This window comes from Nelumbo lutea, chromosome 4 (genome assembly GCF_056320005.1).
Source record: "Nelumbo lutea isolate HS-2025 chromosome 4, American lotus-T2T, whole genome shotgun sequence".
Taxonomy (NCBI): Eukaryota; Viridiplantae; Streptophyta; class Magnoliopsida; order Proteales; family Nelumbonaceae; genus Nelumbo; species Nelumbo lutea.
In genome coordinates this window covers 54,418,209-54,437,200 of record NC_142687.1, presented here as the reverse complement: position 1 = coordinate 54,437,200, position 18,992 = coordinate 54,418,209, and the positions used below count along the sequence as shown (strand labels likewise).

At 39.5% G+C, this 18,992-nt stretch overlaps 1 protein-coding gene across 8 annotated transcripts in view; it reads right to left on the bottom strand.

Annotated features, from left to right (window-relative positions):
• The window catches only part of LOC148860676 (uncharacterized), a 77,564-nt gene that overhangs the window by 35,851 nt on the left and 22,721 nt on the right, over nucleotides 1–18,992 (bottom strand). For 5 of the 8 annotated variants that reach the window (XM_088983468.1, XM_088983469.1, XM_088983474.1 and 2 more), the window contains 3 exons: nucleotides 13,487–13,603; nucleotides 13,323–13,388; nucleotides 2,697–2,763 (listed from right to left, as the gene is read on the bottom strand). In XM_088983468.1, the coding sequence (XP_088839594.1) occupies nucleotides 2,697–2,763; nucleotides 13,323–13,388; nucleotides 13,487–13,603 (250 nt within the window). Of the gene's footprint in view, nucleotides 1–2,696; nucleotides 2,764–13,322; nucleotides 13,389–13,486; nucleotides 13,613–18,992 lie in introns of all 8 variants that reach the window. The other 3 variants (XM_088983471.1, XM_088983466.1, XM_088983467.1) reach the window with 1 other exon arrangement.

Sequence of the window (18,992 nt, the reverse complement as noted above, 5' to 3'; positions counted from 1 at the left end):
GCTTCACTTTCTTCTTACCTATAAGAAAGACCTCTACGGATTTCGCCCAAGGCACATAGTTCTCCCCATTCAATTTTATAGAAGTCATCTGAACATTCAGGTAGTCAGTGAGAACCATCACACTAGTTTTGTTTTCACTGTTATCTCTCATATCTGAATTTTTTTTTCTTTAATTCACTTCTCACCACACTGCACACTAGTAAAGAAAACACCTATAGTCACAAACTCAGCAAATACCCGTCACTGAATTCTTCACTCTGCACACCACAAAACTACCATACAACTACCTGAATACACACCATAACACTTGCAACTCACCAACAACTCGATCCACACTGAAATACCCACCTATCTAATCACCAAAAAACCGACCTGCACTCAACTGTCCACTGCACCACCTGAAACAGCCCTCTTCTCACCATCGATTAGGGGGGCTTCCTACAAACCACTGCAAACACCCACCAACCTACTAACCGGAGGCATAAAAACCTCCAAGAGGAAAGGGCGACCACTCCTTTTCAGCCCCTTTCCCTATCTCCAACAGATGATGAAGAAAAAATAAAAACCCTAGGCTGAATGGCGAGAAAAACAGAATTCTGAGCAGATCTGATTTTGTCACAATGGCTCTGATACCATGATAAAATTCTGATATGCACTAGAATTCTATTAGTATTAGTATTAGACTGGTATTAGAAGGGATACTAGAGAAAATAGAAGAAGACAAGAAGAGAAGAGAAATTTGGTTTGAACTAGAGAGCTTAATTGATCTCTCTAGTCGGCCAGGTTATATTTATATGTTTCTATTCAATAACAAAAGACTATTATGTCCCTACTTAAGTATGGGACACATCACTTAACATAAACATTACACATCAGTTATAAACATAAATAGAAAGACTAAATTACCCCTACACAGTCAACACTAACAATGGTTTTGTTATCTTAGACTTAATGTTATGGTAACAGTATAAGCAGTCATTCTCAAGTTAAAGGGTGAAATTTTTCCTATAGATTTTTGAGTTCCATTGAGTCATTCACAAATCTTCAAATGGAAAATAAACACCTTCTAGTCCTGGTTTCTTTAGAAATTTGTTAACTTGCCTGCCATTCAGAAATTAAGGCCTCGTTTGTTTCTCGGAAGCCATTTACCCAGGTAAAGTGCATTTACCAATGTCATTATTGAAGGGGCAATGTTGTCCCATCACGTGTTAGCAATTTTCTCCACTGGTAGGAAAATAATTTACCCAAGTGTGCAGAGGGTAATACTTACCCAGGTAACTGCTGCACTCAGGAATCGTTCTTTTCCGTGGAACCCACTAATACCAAAAAACGAGCATGGATAAATTGGTCAACTCTCATGCTGACCAACTTAACCACTCCATTTACCCAAAAATGAATTAGGCCCAAGTCTAACCAGAGAGAGAGAGATAGAGAGAGAGTGAATGAATAATTAAGCATTCTCAAACTACAAAAGTGTTGAAACTTAATCAACAGGCCTAATGGAGGAAAATTAAACTTAAAAGAAAATTATTGTCCACATGTTTTACTAATTTGAATGTCATCCATTTTTCTAACATCTGGACAATCGGGGGTGAGAGAAAAAGGAGCCTAGTGAAGATGGCTGAACAGAAAGTTACTAGAATCGTGTATTTGCAACTTAAGATGGATAGGTTTCAGTGACAAAAGATTATATTCCATTTTCTTATTAAGTCGGCTTATTTATTCATAGAAGATGGGGGCTATTGCTCAGTGAAATCAGAACTATCACTGGACAATGGTCCTTATCTATCTAATAATAAATAGATAGATAGATTGGTATATTGTTTGATATTATTCAGGATAAATCAATATGCCCAAAGTAAATTATCTTGAGAGGTATGTAAAAGGTGAGATATACCATACATGCTTAATCAATCTTTTACTTTTCTCATGGTTTTCGAACTGCCGTTGACCCAGACGATCAGACCGTTTGGCCTGGGAACCGTCCAGGCAACCGGTTCCGTTTTACCCCAAACTCGGTCCCTGGCCAAAAACCGTTGAATCAGTCAACGACCCGTTGACCAGGGCGGTCAAACCATCGACCCGTCAACCCATTCAACAGTTTTTGGCCATTTTTTATTTTTAATTTTTTGTCAGAACAGGCCATCTGTTCGAACTGGGCAGTTGAACCGTCGACCCGGAAACCGCTTGCCGGAATGGTTCCGTTTCCAGGTCATTTTTTTAAATCACGACTTCTCTTTCTTACTAAAGAAGACGAAAAAAAGACAAAAAAAAAAGCCAGGAAAAAAACCATCTCAATTCCTTTCTTGTAGATGTCCTAACATCAGTACATCACAATGAGAACATCATCTCTTAAGCCCTAATCAGATCAATCTGCAATAGTACAGTATTATTGCCCACTGTTGGCTCTAATCTCACAAGACCATAATCAAATTAATCAATTAGTAAGTAGAAATCTTCATATAAATCCTAGAAAAGCAAGCAAATGAGAAATTGAGAAAAGACAACTCAGTAGCTCAAAAGACATCATCATAAACCCATCCATGAAAAGAATAGTTTCTAGAATATGATACAACATTAGCTACAGAAATAATACAAAATATAGGCTCAACTTCCAAAGTAAAAACTATACAATGCTAATACTTAGTTATTAGACTGGCAGATAAAAGGTAGAGAAGCCAATGATCTATGTGAACCTGTATGAGATGCCACACACAATGCCACGCTGCTCGAGAAAATACAGGTGCCATGCCTTCCACCCATCTGTAAGAAAATGAGTTGTGAAACGTACAGCTTACAATCGCTTCATAACAAATAAGTTAATAACTTAAATGGTACAAAAATTAATAGAATTTACTTTATATGGCCTAATAGCAATGGGTTAACACCAATATCTGTGCTTAATCTGTATCTTTTTGAATTAGTTATGAATGAACTAATTAGACATTTACAAGAGATCCCAATATTGTATGTCATTGGCTAATGAAATAAATTGATTGATAAGACTAAAGATGGGTTAAATGCAAAGGTAGAAAAATGGAGAAATTCTTTGGAACAGATGTGGTTCAGTCCAATAAAAATCTGTAAAACATTTTCAGATTATAACAAGGAGAGAAAAGGAGAAGAAAAAAATAGCAAGTAGAAGAAAAAGAAGAAGAAGAAAATAGCAAGTAGAAGAAAAAGAAGAAGAAGATGAAGAAGGGAGTCCACCTGATGCAGGAGCTGAAGAGGCAAAATTGGAATTTTATGAAATTTTATGTATTTCTGTATTTGTTAGGCAGTATGGGTGTTTTTGTCATTTTGCAATTTTTGTGGGGTCCAATGATACGGTTTAATTTGTCTAGTTATAGTTTGTTTATGTTTAAAATTTCACAGTTAAGTAGGATTAGAGTTATTGAGTCTTCTTTGAATTGAAATAGGATATGACAACTTAGTTTGAATCCTACTAGGATTATTGAGTCTAACAGTTAGGATTATTATGAGTTTAGAGTCTATAAATATGTATGGACGTTTTACACAAAGGCAATGAAATATATTGAGTTTTCTTCAGCTTATGCAAGCTATGGTGAGTGATTCCCATGCCCTAGAGTGATTCTAGGCACCCTGTGAATGATTCCAGATATTTTCTCTTCTTCCTCTCCCTATTTCTCTCTTATTCCTTCAAGAAGCCATTACAGCCATCAACAGCCATAAAATTCTGATCCATGAAGACCATTCAACATTCTCTAAAGACTAGAACTGAGCTGGTCCTAGAGTGATTCTAGGCACCCTGTGAATGATTCCAGGTATTTTCCCTCTTCTTTCTCTCCCTATTTCTCTCTTATTCCTTCAAGAAGCCATTACAGCCATCAACAGCCATAAAATTCTGATCCATGAAGACCATTCAACATTCTCTAAGGACTAGAACTGAGCTGGTCCTACATCAGTTGGTAGCTAACGGTTTATTCACTATGCTCTCACAATGTGACCGATTCTATGGGCCTAGGGTATCTTCTGAACAATCTTACAGGTCTAGAACCAATGATGATGGGTTTTTTAACCATATGAAGGGTCTTTGGTTGACTTATTTGAGAAGATGGTGGAAGAAAATAGATCTAATAATGTTGGCTACAGGAGTAAGTCCACCTCTCTTATCTTTTATTAATCTTACTAAGATTGAACAAATTACAAGTCTGCTGTTAAGTGGGCGTCCAGCTCATCAACATAACAGGAAGCATAAAAAGGAATTAAAAGCCCATAGAAAAAAGGCCCATTAGCAAACAAAACAACAAGGAAGAACTAACAATAAGATAGTAATGGGCTAGGGCCCATTCGGCCCAGTCTCTCTACAGGAACTAAAAGTTTCAAGGTACGTCAGTGAGCACATTGGAGAGACAAGATATGTGTAGCCAACCACAAATAACTGAGATTAAGGCTGAACTGAGTACATAAAATAACCTCTAATTTATAGGTCAAAACAGAAAAAATAACTAAATATATGAAGCAAACAAATCAAGACAGAAAAGGAGAAGAGCCAAGAAAGAGCATTCCTGCTATTCAATTAATATGATCCATGGTTGGTACTAGTACCTACTAGAACAAAATGAAATCAAGTGAAACGAAACCTGCATTTAGTCCCTGAATATTTTTTTCCTTGACAATTAGAAACATGTAGGCATAGATCATTCTGTAAAATACCTAGCCAAGGATCTGGTAATGATAGTGGTGCAACAATGCAGTTAATACTTGCTCTAACCATCAATAACCCCACAATATAAAACATTCTAGTACCACTGCTCCACCACAATTCATATCAATGTGTTAACAGTGTAAATAGGCCTTAATGGGCCTTGGGTTTTATGGGCTTTATGTTTCTTTTCTTTGTGAGTTGTTATTTTCTTTCTTTTAGTAGTTATTGGGCCTTGGCCATAGTTGTTAGTTGTTTTAGAAGTAGCCGCCCTATTAAGGGATTTTATGTCTTTGTACACTTTATAATAAAGTATCAATAATAAGAGAGAGGGCGGCTGTAGAACTTTTTGCCTCACTCCTCAACGTTCTTCTATTATATTCCCTTCCTTCTTTCTTTTTCTTCTTCACCAGAACAGTTATTTCTTTTATCCCCCACTGATAATTCTTGGTCTTTGATTTTTCACCTTGGTATCAAAGGCACTTAAGGTTTCTTGAAGTGCCTTTGATGCAGTCTTGAGATGAGCCAGCTACTTAGATTTTTTGGTAGATCTTCTGCCCAAGGAGGTTTCTTGAAGAAAAGACCAAAGAGAGGAAGGATTAGAGAAGGAAAGAAAGAATACCACTGCAATAGGTAACTTTTTTTCACCTTGAGAGGGGCAGTTACGTCTTTTTCCAGCTTCCTAGAGTTTTTTATAGAGGGTGATTCAATCAAGAGGTGTTTCTGGTGCATCTGGTGAGTCTCTCTAAACTTGAGTAGAAGGCAACTATGCAGGAGGAAATGAAGGGGGAAATAGTTGATTTAGTAGAAATGTTTGGAAAACCTGTTTTGATATAAAAACTGTAAAAGAAAGAGAAGAAAAGGCTTCAGCTAAGAAAGAGAGAGAAGAGAGATAGAAGAGAATGGGAGAGATATATTGCTATCAAGCCGTATAGTCATGGTATCATATGGATGTGTATGGTCTATTCTTTTTTTACATTAATACAATACCTTTCTCACCAAAAAAAAGAAGCATATGATAAGCATAACCCAACTAATAATGCCAAAAGACTGTCTATCAATGACATGACCAAAATCATTTTCCAATCTCTTTGATGATTATTCTTATATTCCAACAATTTTCTTGTCACAGTCTACACTTTATTTAATCTCAGTTAGGTTTCTTCATTATTATAATCTGATTAAAGGTTAAGAACAGGTAACAGAGTAGCAGCAGAGAGATTCGCTGGCCGGTCTTCGCCTGTCTGAATAACAAGGTATTATATGGAGGGAGAGTTCGAAGTAGTGAGAAGGTGGAGAAAGGAAGTCTCGTTCAAAGCAAAGCAATACAAACTAGAAGAAGTGAAAATGAGGTCTCAGGTGTTTCTGAAGATAAGAGAAGAAAAAAGAGCCACAGTGTATCTCCAAAGGGAGGTAGCAGCATGGCTGAAAGGTTTCCAAGATGTGGCTTTAGTGTCAAGGAAAACGCAAGCCTGGAAGAACTCAATCAAAATCAATGGAAAGGAGTTTGTAGCTGAACTTCGACTAAATAGGAAGGGCTGGTTTGCAACAGTTTCAGAATGGTTCAGCGAATAGAAGACAAATGATTTGTATCCCCATGGGAAAACAGAGTAAGGGGTGGATGCCGTTAGTGAAGGAGTTGCAGATGTTCTTACGGAGAAATGAAAACAAACCAAGGAAAATCCAACCCAACTAAGCACCAGAAAATCAATCACATTTAGTCGGTGAAAAGGAAGTTAAAGGGAAGGAAGATCAAACATACCAGAACTGGCGTAAAAAATATGTGATACTTGCAGACAAAAGAGTAGGCAGTTGAGGATGTGTTGCAGAGAAGATTAAAAGAAAACTGAAAGTGGATGGAAGCTTCGCTCTTCGACCGTAAGGCACTACTAGAACTAGAAGCAGACAATTGGATGGAAGAAATACATGCGCTTCCCATTCAGACTTCTGAAGGAGTAATTGGTGGTGTCCGAATGCGAATCGTGTAGATCAGACAGAAATCTTCCGCATCAAAGTGCTAGGGCTCCCATTTCATCTTTGGTTCCTTGTAAACTTCAAGAAAATCGCAGCTCTGTGCAGCGGAGTCCTGGAGGAAGTGGACGTATGCAATATGAGTGCAGCTTCGATGAAACTGGGGGGAGTTAAAGTAGAATCAATACCGAGAACAGTGAGATTGGAGGTAGGCGACACACATGAGGTGGTAGTCTGGTTGCTGTCGTCGGTGGAGGAGAGACTCTGTAGAAGCCTGCATGAGGTAGAAGATGATGACGTGGCAAACGTCAAAAATGGGAGAAGCATGGAGGAGAAACGGGCACTGTAGATTCGAAAGAGGACGGTCAGAATTCTAAAGAAGGATTAGAATTAAGATCAAGGAGTTAAGAAAAAGTCCTATGCTGACATGGCAGCTGGAGGGGGCAGAAATAAGGGAAAATTTTTTGAAAGGGCGCCAAAATTGGACCCAGGGTCTAAACCAGTCAAACCAGACATTTTAAGTAGGTCACATGACCACTTAAAATCACATGTGCACAGGCCGGCCCAAAGGTTTGGGGACGGTTGCTGGGGTCTATCATCGTTCAAATCGATCCCTGCAACCTCCTCTATTGCAGCGGTTGTGAAAAACTTTTTCAGAACCACTCTGAAAGCATCCGGCGACGCTGGAGTAGGAACTGACCGGTCAGAGAGCAACTGGAAATGGATGCCGGTTGCGAAAACAAACTCCACAACCCCAGACAAGCCGAACCCGAAATTTAACAGTCTGGGTGTGAAGACTCTAAGAAAGAAGACGATTGGGAAGATCCAAGGCAAGAAGATGTTTGGCACGATGAAAGCAGCATTGGAAGTGTTTCACCCACTAAAACTTACAATCTGTGGAATGATGAGATAATAGGGACGCAAATACTGTTTGAAGAACCCTCTAGAACCTTTGTGTTGTCACCAGAAAAAGAAATAGAGGTGAGACTTGCCTCATTCCCTAAGGTGGACCTAGATGTAGCCGACAGTGATCCAAGAGAAATACTTAGGGAGACACAACTTCAGGATATCCAAGATAGAGAACCGGATATCAGCACTATCCGAAGCACAAATACACAAGAGGAACAGAGCTTAGATGCTATCCCAGCTTTACCTGCCAAGGACTCTCAATCAGCCAGCTTCGACCGAAGGAAGGATTTGGACTTGTCGAACCAGGGAACCCCTACACCTTTATCTCCTGTTCCATCTTCCTTTCCTTTGCTTCCTTCTAAAGAGGTCTCTAATTTGTTCTTGGCTACCTGTGCAGGTCCTGTCATAACCCCACCTACTATGGAACTCTCAATCCGAAGTGCCACAATTTTGGAGCCAAAGAATCTGCTGGGAGACAGAGTAGAGGAGGAGAGGGCTAGGTTTGTATCATTAGTCCTGGAAGTTCTAGCTGACCCAACCCTAGGTATGGATAGTGCTAATGCTAGCCTAAACCCACTCATTACCCAGACAAAGCAAACCCAGAACAAGACCCTAGAGGGGCCAAAGGAAGATGGGCAGGAAGGAAAGGAGGGGTTAGAAGGAGATAGGATGGGTGGTACAAAGGCAGAAGGAAAGAAAGTTTACAAAAAGAGTAAGCAAAGGAAAAGGAAAATGAGTGAGATTGAGAAGCTTAAGAGTGGAATAAATTATGAGGAGGAGGAGAATGGGAAGAAAAGAAGAGGGGAGTGTTGAGAAGGACCAACCCAGAGGTGTCACAAATCACTAAGATGAAAATAATAAGTTGGAATGAAAGAGGATTAGGAAGTGCCAAGAAGAGAAGGTTAATCAGGAATGTTTTCAGGAAAGAAAAAAAAGACTTGAGCATGATTCAAGAAACCAAATTATTAGAGCTGAATAGAAGGTGGATAAGGAGCATTTGGGGAGCCAGGGATTTGAGCTGGTCATATACACCCTCGTTGGGAGCTTCAGGGGGAATTCTGACCATATAGAGGAATAAGGAAATGGAATGTGTGGAAGAATTGATTGGCCAGTATTCAATCTCCCTAAAAATTAAAAGAAAGTCAGACGGAGGGGTGATTTTAACGTCATCAGATATTCGAGGGAATCAAACAACCCGAACCAGGGATTTACTACTAGTATGAGGAAATTCAATAGCCTAATAGATTCTCTGGAATTAAGAGACCCCCCCCCCCTTGCTTTAGGTGGATTATACTTGATCAAACTTTCAATCCCCCCCCCCATCCTGCTCCAAACTAGACAGATTTCCTGAGTGGGAAGAAATGTGGGGACCCTTGATAGCAAGAGGCTTACCTAGAGTTACCTCAGACCATTGCCCTATTTGTATCGAGAAAGAAATCCCAGGGGGAGGCCCTTCTCTTTTTAGATATGAGAACATGTGGTTTGAAGACCCTACTTTTAAGACCAGGCTAAAGGAGTGGTGGGAGGCACTCAGACCTTTGGGAAGGTTAAAAATGGTAGGTTTCTCCAGAAAACTGAAGAGGCTAAAAGAAAAAATAAAAGAATGGAATAACGCCCATTTCGGAAGGGTAGAGGAAATAAAAGATAACTTGGTGAAAAGGATTGAGGAGCTAGATAGGAAAGAGGCTCTCAAAGTCATTTCAGAAGATGAAAGAGGGGAAAGATGGAATCAAAAGTAAAAACTAGAAGAGATAGTACGAAAGGAGGAGATTTGTTGGAGACAGAAATCAATGTGCAAGTGGCTTGCAGAGGGGGACGGAAACACTAAGTTTTTTCACTCTCTTGCAATTGGAAGGAGAAAGAAGAACTTAATCCTGAGTGTGGAGGAAGAGGGACAAGTGGTAAGAGAAAGTCAAGGGATTACAAGGATTTTTGTAAATCATTTTAAAGAAATTTTCTCAATCCCACACAGAGTGTTGCCAGAATTGCTAGAGATGGAAGGGGCTGTTCTATCAGAAGAACAATCTCATGCCCTAGAAAGGAGATTTTCTCTGCAAGAAATCAAGGAAGCTATTTTTTCAATGGACAGATCTAAAGCCCCTAGGTCGGATGGCATCCCCATTGCCTTCTATCAAGAGTGTTGGGATATGGTGCAATCAAACATCCTGGAAGTCTTTAATGAATTTTTCTCCAAAGGGGAGGTACCACCAAGAGCAAATGCCACATTTATCACTTTGATTCCAAAGAAGGAGGACAAAACTCCTAAAGACTTTAGACCAATAAGTCTCATTGGGAGTGTTTACAAAATTCTGTCAAAGGTTTTAGCAGAAAGACTAAAAAAGGTGTTACCCTCAATCATCTCTCCTTTTCAAGGAGCTTTTGTAGAAGGAAAGAAGATTGTGGATCAAATCTTGGTGGCTAATGAATGCGTAGGGAAAAGAAGAAAGGGTAGAGAAAAGGGGCCGGTTTGTAAGATAGATATAGAAAAAGCCTATGACTTGGTTAATTGGGAAGTCCTACAAGTTTTAGAAAGACTCGGATTTGGAGATAGATGGAGGGCTTGGATCAAAGGATGTTTAAGTTCAGATCACTACTCAATCCTAATCAATGGTACAATAAATGATTTCTTCCTGGCCAGGAGAGGAATTAAGCAAGGTGACCCCCTATCCCCATTCTTTTTTAAGTAGAATGGTGGAGAGTAAGTAGAAACCGAGTGATTGTTACCCATCTCAAATTTGCAGATGACACCATATTTTTTGTAAAGAAAACAATGAGGACTTGGTGGAAAATTTGAGGGTGCTACAAAATAATTTTGTGGGAGTAATAGGGTTGAGGATAAATTGGACCAAAAGTGGAATTGTAGGGGCAAATTTGAAAGAAGGAGAACTAATAGATTTGCGGACATTTTGGGGTGTAAGATCAGAAGCTGGCCTATTAGTTACCTAGGTTTACCCTTAGGAGGAAATCCCAAATCAGCTGGTTTCTGGAAACCAGTGTTAGAAAGGTTTGATAGGAAGTTAGCCCTTTGTAAGAGGAATTACATTTCTTTGGGTGGAAGAATAACCTTGATTAGAGCCACTCTGGCAAACCACCCCACCTATTTCCTTTCAACTTTTAGAATCCTTTCTAAGGTAGCAAAGTGCTTAGAGAAGTATATGAGAGATTTCCTATGGGGCCCAGGAGAGGAAGAGAAGGATCACTTGATCAAGTGAGAGCAAGTTAGTAAACCCAAGGAACAAGGGGGTTTGGGAATTGGGAACATCCTTTTAAGGAACACAGCTCTACTAGGTAAGTATCTTTGGAGGTTTCCCTTTGAGGGTGACAGATTGTGGCACAAAGTGATTGAGAACATTCACAGGGTGGCTGGAAATGGCTGAGATGCAATAGTTTCCCCTCACAGGTCTTCAGCTTCTCCTTGGAAAGCAATTCATGAAATCTACCCTACTTTCCTCAATTCCATCTGGTTCAATGTGGGACAAGGTAATAGAATTCTGTTTTGGGAAGATCTATGGGTAGGGAAAACCCCACTAAAAGACCAATTCCCTGATCTCTTTGCGCTATCTAACCTTAAGGAGGAAGCTATGTCCATGTTGGGATCACCATGTCCAACTGGTGTGAACTGGAATTTGGACTTTAGAAGGGGACTAAGGGAGAATGAGTGTGAATCCTTGATCCGTTTGTTGGACCTCTTAGGGTAGATCCACTTGGACCCTTCATTGCAAGACTCTAGAATCTGGATAGGCTCTCGAGATGGCCTCTTTTCTTGCTCCTCTTTCTTCAAAGTACTTGTTTCCCCCAACCCTCTAGGTGGCATTTTTCCTATGAAAGAAATTTGGTACAAGTCTATTCCCCCGAAGATCCAAGCTTTCTGCTGGGAAGTATTTGTTAGTAAGGTAAACACTTGTGATATTCTGCAGAAAAGAAGGCTATATATTTGCCTTTCTCCTCTTGTGTGTTCACTGTGCAAGGAAAGTGGTGAGACCCTTTCTCATTTAATGATATCCTATTCTTTTGAGCATCGAATTTGGGAATTCTTTTGTACTCTTTTTGGCTGCAGGTGAGTTCCCCCTCAAGATGTGCAGGACTCTTCAATCATGATTTCTTGAGACAAAGAAAGAAAAGAGGGATGATAATGTGGAAAGAAACAAAGGCTGCAATTTGTTGGGTAACATGGGAAGAGAGAAACAACAGAATCTTCTTGGAGAAAAGTAGAACAATAGAGGAAGTGATTGATAGTATAAAGGTGAAAGTAGCCCATTGGGTAAAACCCTTGGACTGCTTTCAAGTCTTTTCAGTCACCGATATTCCAAGAACATGGTTCGAAGTAGCACAATCTTCGAGAGTAAGAGATAAAGTAAGGCTGGAGTGGAAAACACTTGAAGGCAATGAAGTAAAGCTGAATTTTGATGGGTGCTCATATGGAAATCCAGGCATCTCAGGAATAGGAGGAGTATTAAGAAACTCTGACAAGAGGATATTGGGTATGTTCTCAGGACCGATTGGCAATGGAAACTCGCTGAAGGCTGAACTATTGGCATTACTACAAGGGTTAAAGATAGACAAACAACAAGGATGCAGACATGTTGAAGTGGAACGGGACTCAAATGTAGTAATTTCATGGGCAACAAATAGCAGCCACACCCCATGGACGTTTGAGCATGTGATTAGGGAAGTGGAGAAGATTGCAAAGGAGGTTGAGGCTGAATTTAAATAGGTCCGAAGAAGTGCAAATGGAATAGCTGATGGATTAGCAAAACAAGAGGCATTGAGACAGCAATTATTTTGGGCTACACTGTAATGAGGGGTGAATAGAGTGATTAAAGGGGATCAACAGTCCCATCATCAAGTTGTATAAACTGCTTACAATCTGAATTTTAATAAAATACATATTTACTAATCAAAAGAAAAAAGAGAATGGGAGAAGCTCAGAATAAGGTCTAGCTATATACTCATAAATAAAAGAGTACAAAGACAAGTATGCCCTTAGTAGGTCGGCTACTTGTGAGAACTTAAAAACACTCTTAACATAAAAACATAAACTAATGGGCCTAAGGCCCAATAACTCCCTAACTATGCTATGTAAATAAAAAGCATGTTATATCAGCCCAAAACTCAACACTCCCCCTCAAGCTGGGAATAAATGTTACACATTCCCAACTTGCATAGATCATTCTCCAGCTTGTTTCTTGCAGCTCCTTTTTTAAGAACATCAGTAAGCTACAAGTCAGATTCAACATATGGCAAGCAAACTTCTCCGGATGTCACCCTTTCCCTTATAAAGTGTTTATCCATTGGCAAAAGGAGAAAATACAAGGTTTGAGATTCTCCAAGTATGTACTTCTCTCTCCAGGGTAGTCTACTTTCTCTTTTTATTCATCCAAATCAGACCTAGTTTTGATGAAGCAGTTTTATTTCACCCTCTTATTCCAAACAATTGAGGTTACAAATCGGGCTTCTAAGCCATTTCACATGATTGGAGCTACCACCTCTTACCATGAACCTTGATTCACGTTACCCATTTTGTTATTCAAAAGTTAGGATTCAAATTGCAAAGAAAATTTAAACAATATGGCAGTACTAATGAGTATTCCCAAGCTCTGGTTTTTTTATTCTCTTTTTTTTTTTTTGTGATTCTTCCTCAAGTGAAGTAAAAGCTGAAACATATCTAAACATAAAAAACATGTAAAAACTTGTTTTGAGGGAAGACTCGTAACTAAACTTGACATAAACTATAAGCTAGGACTTAATGATAATTTTCCCAGTTTAGTGAGTTTACCCAGTGCATGGAGGTCCAGTGCTATTGTCTGAACAATTAAAACTCCCCCGAGATACATAAACTTGCCTGGAAATCAAATGACATGAAATTGATATTTAAAATGGAATTATCAAAATAGGCTTTAGGTGTACATAAAAGGAAAGTATCACAAAATAACCCTTTACCGGTGGACCTTCACTGTTTTATTTCGCAGGGTAATACGATGATGCACCTCAGATAGTTCAGGATCCAATGCAGGCTGTGAAATCTCCAAACCTTCAGATATCATTATCTCCAAGAACCTGAAAAAGCTAACCAATGGAGAACTCTAGCAGAAATTGATGCAAAAATTTATGGTGAAAAAAATAAACACTACAAGAATATGAACAAGGTAATAATATCATCAGAAGGAAGGATAACTGGAAAAAACAAATTTCAAGTCTTCAACTGTACAGTGAAGTCAGGAACACAGAAATCTCCAATATCTGTATTTTGAAAACGCAAGTAGAAACAAGATCACAAAAATTAGAGATCATATTTCTAATTGAGAACATATCCATCTTCACTCAATTTCACATATTTACATGTTGCACTAGATAAGTGGGAATTACAATGTTATTGTAGAGATACTGGGCCGAATGGGCCTTGGTTCTTTTCTTCTCTTTATCCCATACTTCACTCCAGGTGGAGGGGTTGCCACAGTAAAATTCTTATTAAACAATGGGTAAAATATAAAAACCTCCCCTGTAATTTCACAAAAACCTGCAGTTACCTCCCTTCCATCTTTGTTCCAGTAATGAAGACTTCAAAGTTACAAAATTACCCTTACAGCTTATTAGGGCATCTTTCAATATGATTCCAAATGCCACATTTGCCCATCTAGACTTCACTAGATCTAACGTTTTTAAAGAGTAAAATTACTTTATTCTTTTAAATCTAATTTGGGGAATTTTTTTAATTAAAAGTGAAAATTTTGTTTAAGGGTATTTTAATAAATTTCCATCTGAATTGATAGATAAGGGTAAAATAGGTACTTTTGAAAAACTAATGCATTTGTGCAGGTTCTTTAATACTATAGGGGAGGTTTTGTGCAGATGAAACATCAGGGGAGGTTTTTATGATTGTCAGAAACCTTAAGGGAGGTTTTTATATTTTACCCTTAAATAATTACAAAAGAATAAAACCCATGAGGGGGGACTTAAAAGCCTTACTCCTCTAAAAAAAAGCTAAATACATGGAGGCCATCCATTAGACAATAAGAATATAAAATAAAAAAGAAGAAATGTAGGATGGCCTCTATACCCCAAGAATCAAGAAAAACACAAAAAAAAAGAATGTTTGTACTATCATTGGAGAACAACCATTTCGAGTGTCTCGGAAGATCTTGAATAGTGTTGTAGATAACACTGTCTTGCACTACACTTTTGATCTTAGAGAGTGAATCTACAACCTAGTTGGCTTCTCGGTATATATGTAAAAAAAAGGCAGCCCAATACCAGTATCGTGGAAAGAGTCTACTTCTACCATCTAGTACTAGTGTTTTAAAAGTTGTGGGAGGCGAATGCCTAGAGGCACACCTCCAAGTGAGGTGCCCCCAAAATGCCCCATGGTGTATGCCAGAGACATTGATCCCCCAAAGGTGTATGCCTTAGTGCAAGAGGTGTATGCCTTAGTGCAAGAGGTGTATGCCTCATACACCTCATACACCTTTTGCATGAGGCGTGCACAGCACGCCACATGCACACCACACACAACTCACATAAAAAGACAAGTAAAAAAGAAAAGAAAGGAAAGGAAAGGAAAAGAAAAAGAAAAAAAATGATAAAAGAAAAAAAAGGAGGGAAGGAAAGAGAAGGTAAAAGAAAGTTTGGGCCCCCCAACCCCTTTTTTGATGCACCCCAATTTGGTTTTTTTGTGCTAGGGGAGGGTCTTGTTCTTCCTCTTCTTCCTCCTCCCCCTCCCCATAAGGAGGCACAGAGGTTTATGCCTCTTACATTCTGAACTATGTGTCACACCTCTAGGTAAAACAATGTCTAGTACCAAAGAGACCAAGGTGTTTGGCATCTACCATGCAAGATAGCAATCAAAATCTTCAAATCAAATTCTACCATCACCTTAGAGATACCCATAGATTTTGCTAGGCGGAGTCCATGTAAAAGAATCAGGGCCTCATCCATTAGGTTATAGGCTGTACCAAAATGGATACTAAAAGCAACCATAAAATTATTTATCCCATCCTCGACCACTCCACCACTTGAACCTGGCTTTTCTTGGGGGGATCCATTAACGTTGAGTTTGTAGAAACCATGGTACACTAGATTCATGTGCTGACCCTACATCTGTCCACCTTCCTAGGTAATAGTCGAATCCCCAAACACTCTAGAGAGCTTTCTAAGCTCAAGGATAGGGGGAGGTTTCTTTAAACAAACTATTACATTCCTGAACCATCTCTCCACCCTAGCAATGATATGTTGAGTACACTTCATAGCTCCCTCCATTCTATGTCTACACCTTTCCATCCAAACCTCCCATATCCATATGATGAAACAAGCTATTTGTGTCGTACACCGGTCCATTGGTTGTAACATTTGATTCCTATCCTCAGCCACCTATGAGGTGTTGTGAGAAGGGCTCATCTCTTGTTTCTCTTATTTGAGAGTATCTCTTTATTTTTGTATTCTTTCTTAAACTAGAGAACGGCACAATGGTCCTTTCTCGCACATTGTATTCCATTACTATATAACATGACTTGTTTAAGCGTGTTGGACATTAGTTGGCTTATCCGCCTATGCAGATGCTGATTGAGCAGGATGCCCAAATACTAGACACTCCACTGCTAGTTGATGTGTTTTTCTTGGTGACTCTCTCATATCCTAGAAGTGTAAAAAGCAACCGATTGTTTCCAAGTCTCTTGGCAATAAATCCGATTGAAATATGAGGAAGTAGAGAAGAGAAGGGAAGAAGAGAGAAGAGAAGAAGAAAGAAAGGAAGAAGAAAAGGTGTGGAGCAATGGAACAGTACTGGCGACGCCAGCTTCTATTATATTATATAGGGTGGCAAAAATAAGGGAAAAGACTCTTGTGCCCCTACTATAAGTGAGTACAATAACAGAAAATAAAAAAAAAAGTTTAACTAGCCAAACAGACCCTAACACAAATAACTAAATTATTTCAACACTCCCCCTCAAGTTGGAGCATAGATGTCAATCATGCCCAACTTGTCACACAAATCATTGTGTCGCACATGATGAAGACCTTTGGTGAAGATATCTGCAAGTTGTTCTTCTGAGCTGACATATGGAGTACACACTTCTCCATTTACAAGTTTCTCTCTAATAAAATGCTTGTCCACTTCAATGTGTTTCGTCCTATCATGCAGGACTGGATTAGCAGCAATATTGATGGCAACTTTATTGTCACGGTAGAGTGACATAGGGTTGCTCATTGTAAAACCCAGTTCACCTAACAGATTTCTTATCCACATGATTTCAGCAACCCCATGAGACATCGCTCTATATTCTGCTTCAGCACTAGATCTAGCCACCACACTTTGTTTTTTACTTCTCCATGTGACCAGGTTTCCTCCTACAAAGGCACAATACCCATTGGTAGACTTTCGGTCATCAACTGCTCCTACCCAATCAGCATCAATATATACTTCCACCTTTAAGTGTCCATGTTTCTAGAACAAACCAGCTCCGGGAAACTTCTTGAGGTATCTAAGGATCCTCTCTGCAGCTTCAAAGTGAGTTGTCCTACGATTGTGCATGAACTAACTAAGGACACCCACTGATTCTCCCAACGAGTCTCTGAACTTCTTCACATCTTTCAAAAACTCTCCCTGATTGTCTCCCAGTTGATGATTAGATTCAATTGGTGAGTCAATTGGTTTTACCCCCAACTTGTCTGTATCTTCTAGTAGATCTAGTACATATTTCCGTAGGGAAATAAAGATGCCCTTGTGAGAGCGGGCAACTTCAATTCCAAGAAAATAACGCAAGGGGCCTAGATCTTTCACCTCAAATTGAGTGGCTAAGAAATTTTTTAGTCTCTGTATTTCAGCCTCCCAATCTCTTGTGATCACTATGTCATCCACATACACAATTAGAGTTGCAATTTTCCCTTCACCTTTTTTCACAAATAAAGTGTGATCTAACTAGCACTGTTTGAACCACATCTGTTGAACTGCTAAGTGGAACTTACCAAACCAAGCCCGAGGTGATTGTTTTAACCCATATAAAGATTTTTTAACCTACACACTTTTTATTCACGCCTTTGGCACAAAAACCTGGAGGTTGGGTCATGTACACTTCATATTCCAAGTCACCATTCAAGAAAGCATTTTTGATGTCCAATTGGTGAAGTTCCCAATCAAGATTTGTTGCCAATGAAAGAAGAATCCTGATAGAGTTCATCTTGGCTACTAGAGCAAAAGTCTCTGCATAGTCCACTCCATATACCTGTGTAAAACCTCTTGCTACCAGTCTAGCCTTGTACCTTTCAATAGTTCCATCAGCCTTGTGTTTCACTGTGAACACCCACTTGCAACCCACTGGTTCCTTCCCTTCAAGAAGATCAACCAACTCCCAAGTGCCATTTTTGTGTAATGCATCAATTTCTTCCTGCATTGCATCTGCCCATTCAGGTTTAGATAAAGCTTCTGCTACATTCTTAGGAATGGGGACACTATCCATAGAAGAGAGGAATGCACGGAATGAAGGTGAAATGTGATCATAGAACACAAAATTAGAGCTAGGATGATTAGTGGTACAAGATCTAACACCCTTTCTCTTAGCAATAGGAACATCAAGATCATTGATGACAGGGGAATCAACATTGAGAGGAACAGGCATATCAATGGGAGCAAGTGTATCTGGCTGATGAGAAGGATCTACCTCTGGCGAATCCGATGATGTTGGTTGCATAGTGTCAGGTTCCACGGCTCTTGAACTCTGTTGGATTTTATGGTGACGATGAAAGACACGGAATGGAGGAGGATCGGGTAAAGGAGGCAGTTGAGTTTGAGCCGCCTGTTTCTCCTCAACCCTACTCTCCCCCTGAGGAGAAACCGAGAAGAAAGGTTGATTCTCAAAGAACGATACATCAATGGAGACATAGTACTTGCGAGAGGTAGGATCATAGCAACGATACCCCTTTTGGGATAAAGGGTAACAAAGGAAAACACAAGGAATAGCCCGAGGATCAAGCTTACCTCGAGTAGGGGACAAGTTATGGACAAAGCAACGACACCCAAAAACATGCATCGGAGTGGTGGACAACGGAGCTGTAAGAAACAGAAGCTGATGTGGGGCCTTATACTCCAGTAACCGAGATGGCATACGGTTGATGATGTATGTAGCACACAAAACTGCATCCATCCAAAAATGTTTTGGCACATTCATATGAACTAATAAACCATGAGCTACTTTGAGAAGGTGATGGTTCTTTTGTTCAATAATACCGTATTGTTGGGGTATCCTAGCACAAGAGCTTCATTGAAGTGACCCACTCGAAGCAAAAAACTCCGTGAGATCACTATGGAAGTATTCCTTCACATTGTCTAACTGGAAGATATGGATTTCAGTTTGGAACTGAATGAACACCATGCGTTGAAAGTCTCACAAATTTTGGCACTTCATCTCTAGATCGCATAGGGTAAACCCAAGTGTATCTAGAGTAATCATCAATCAAG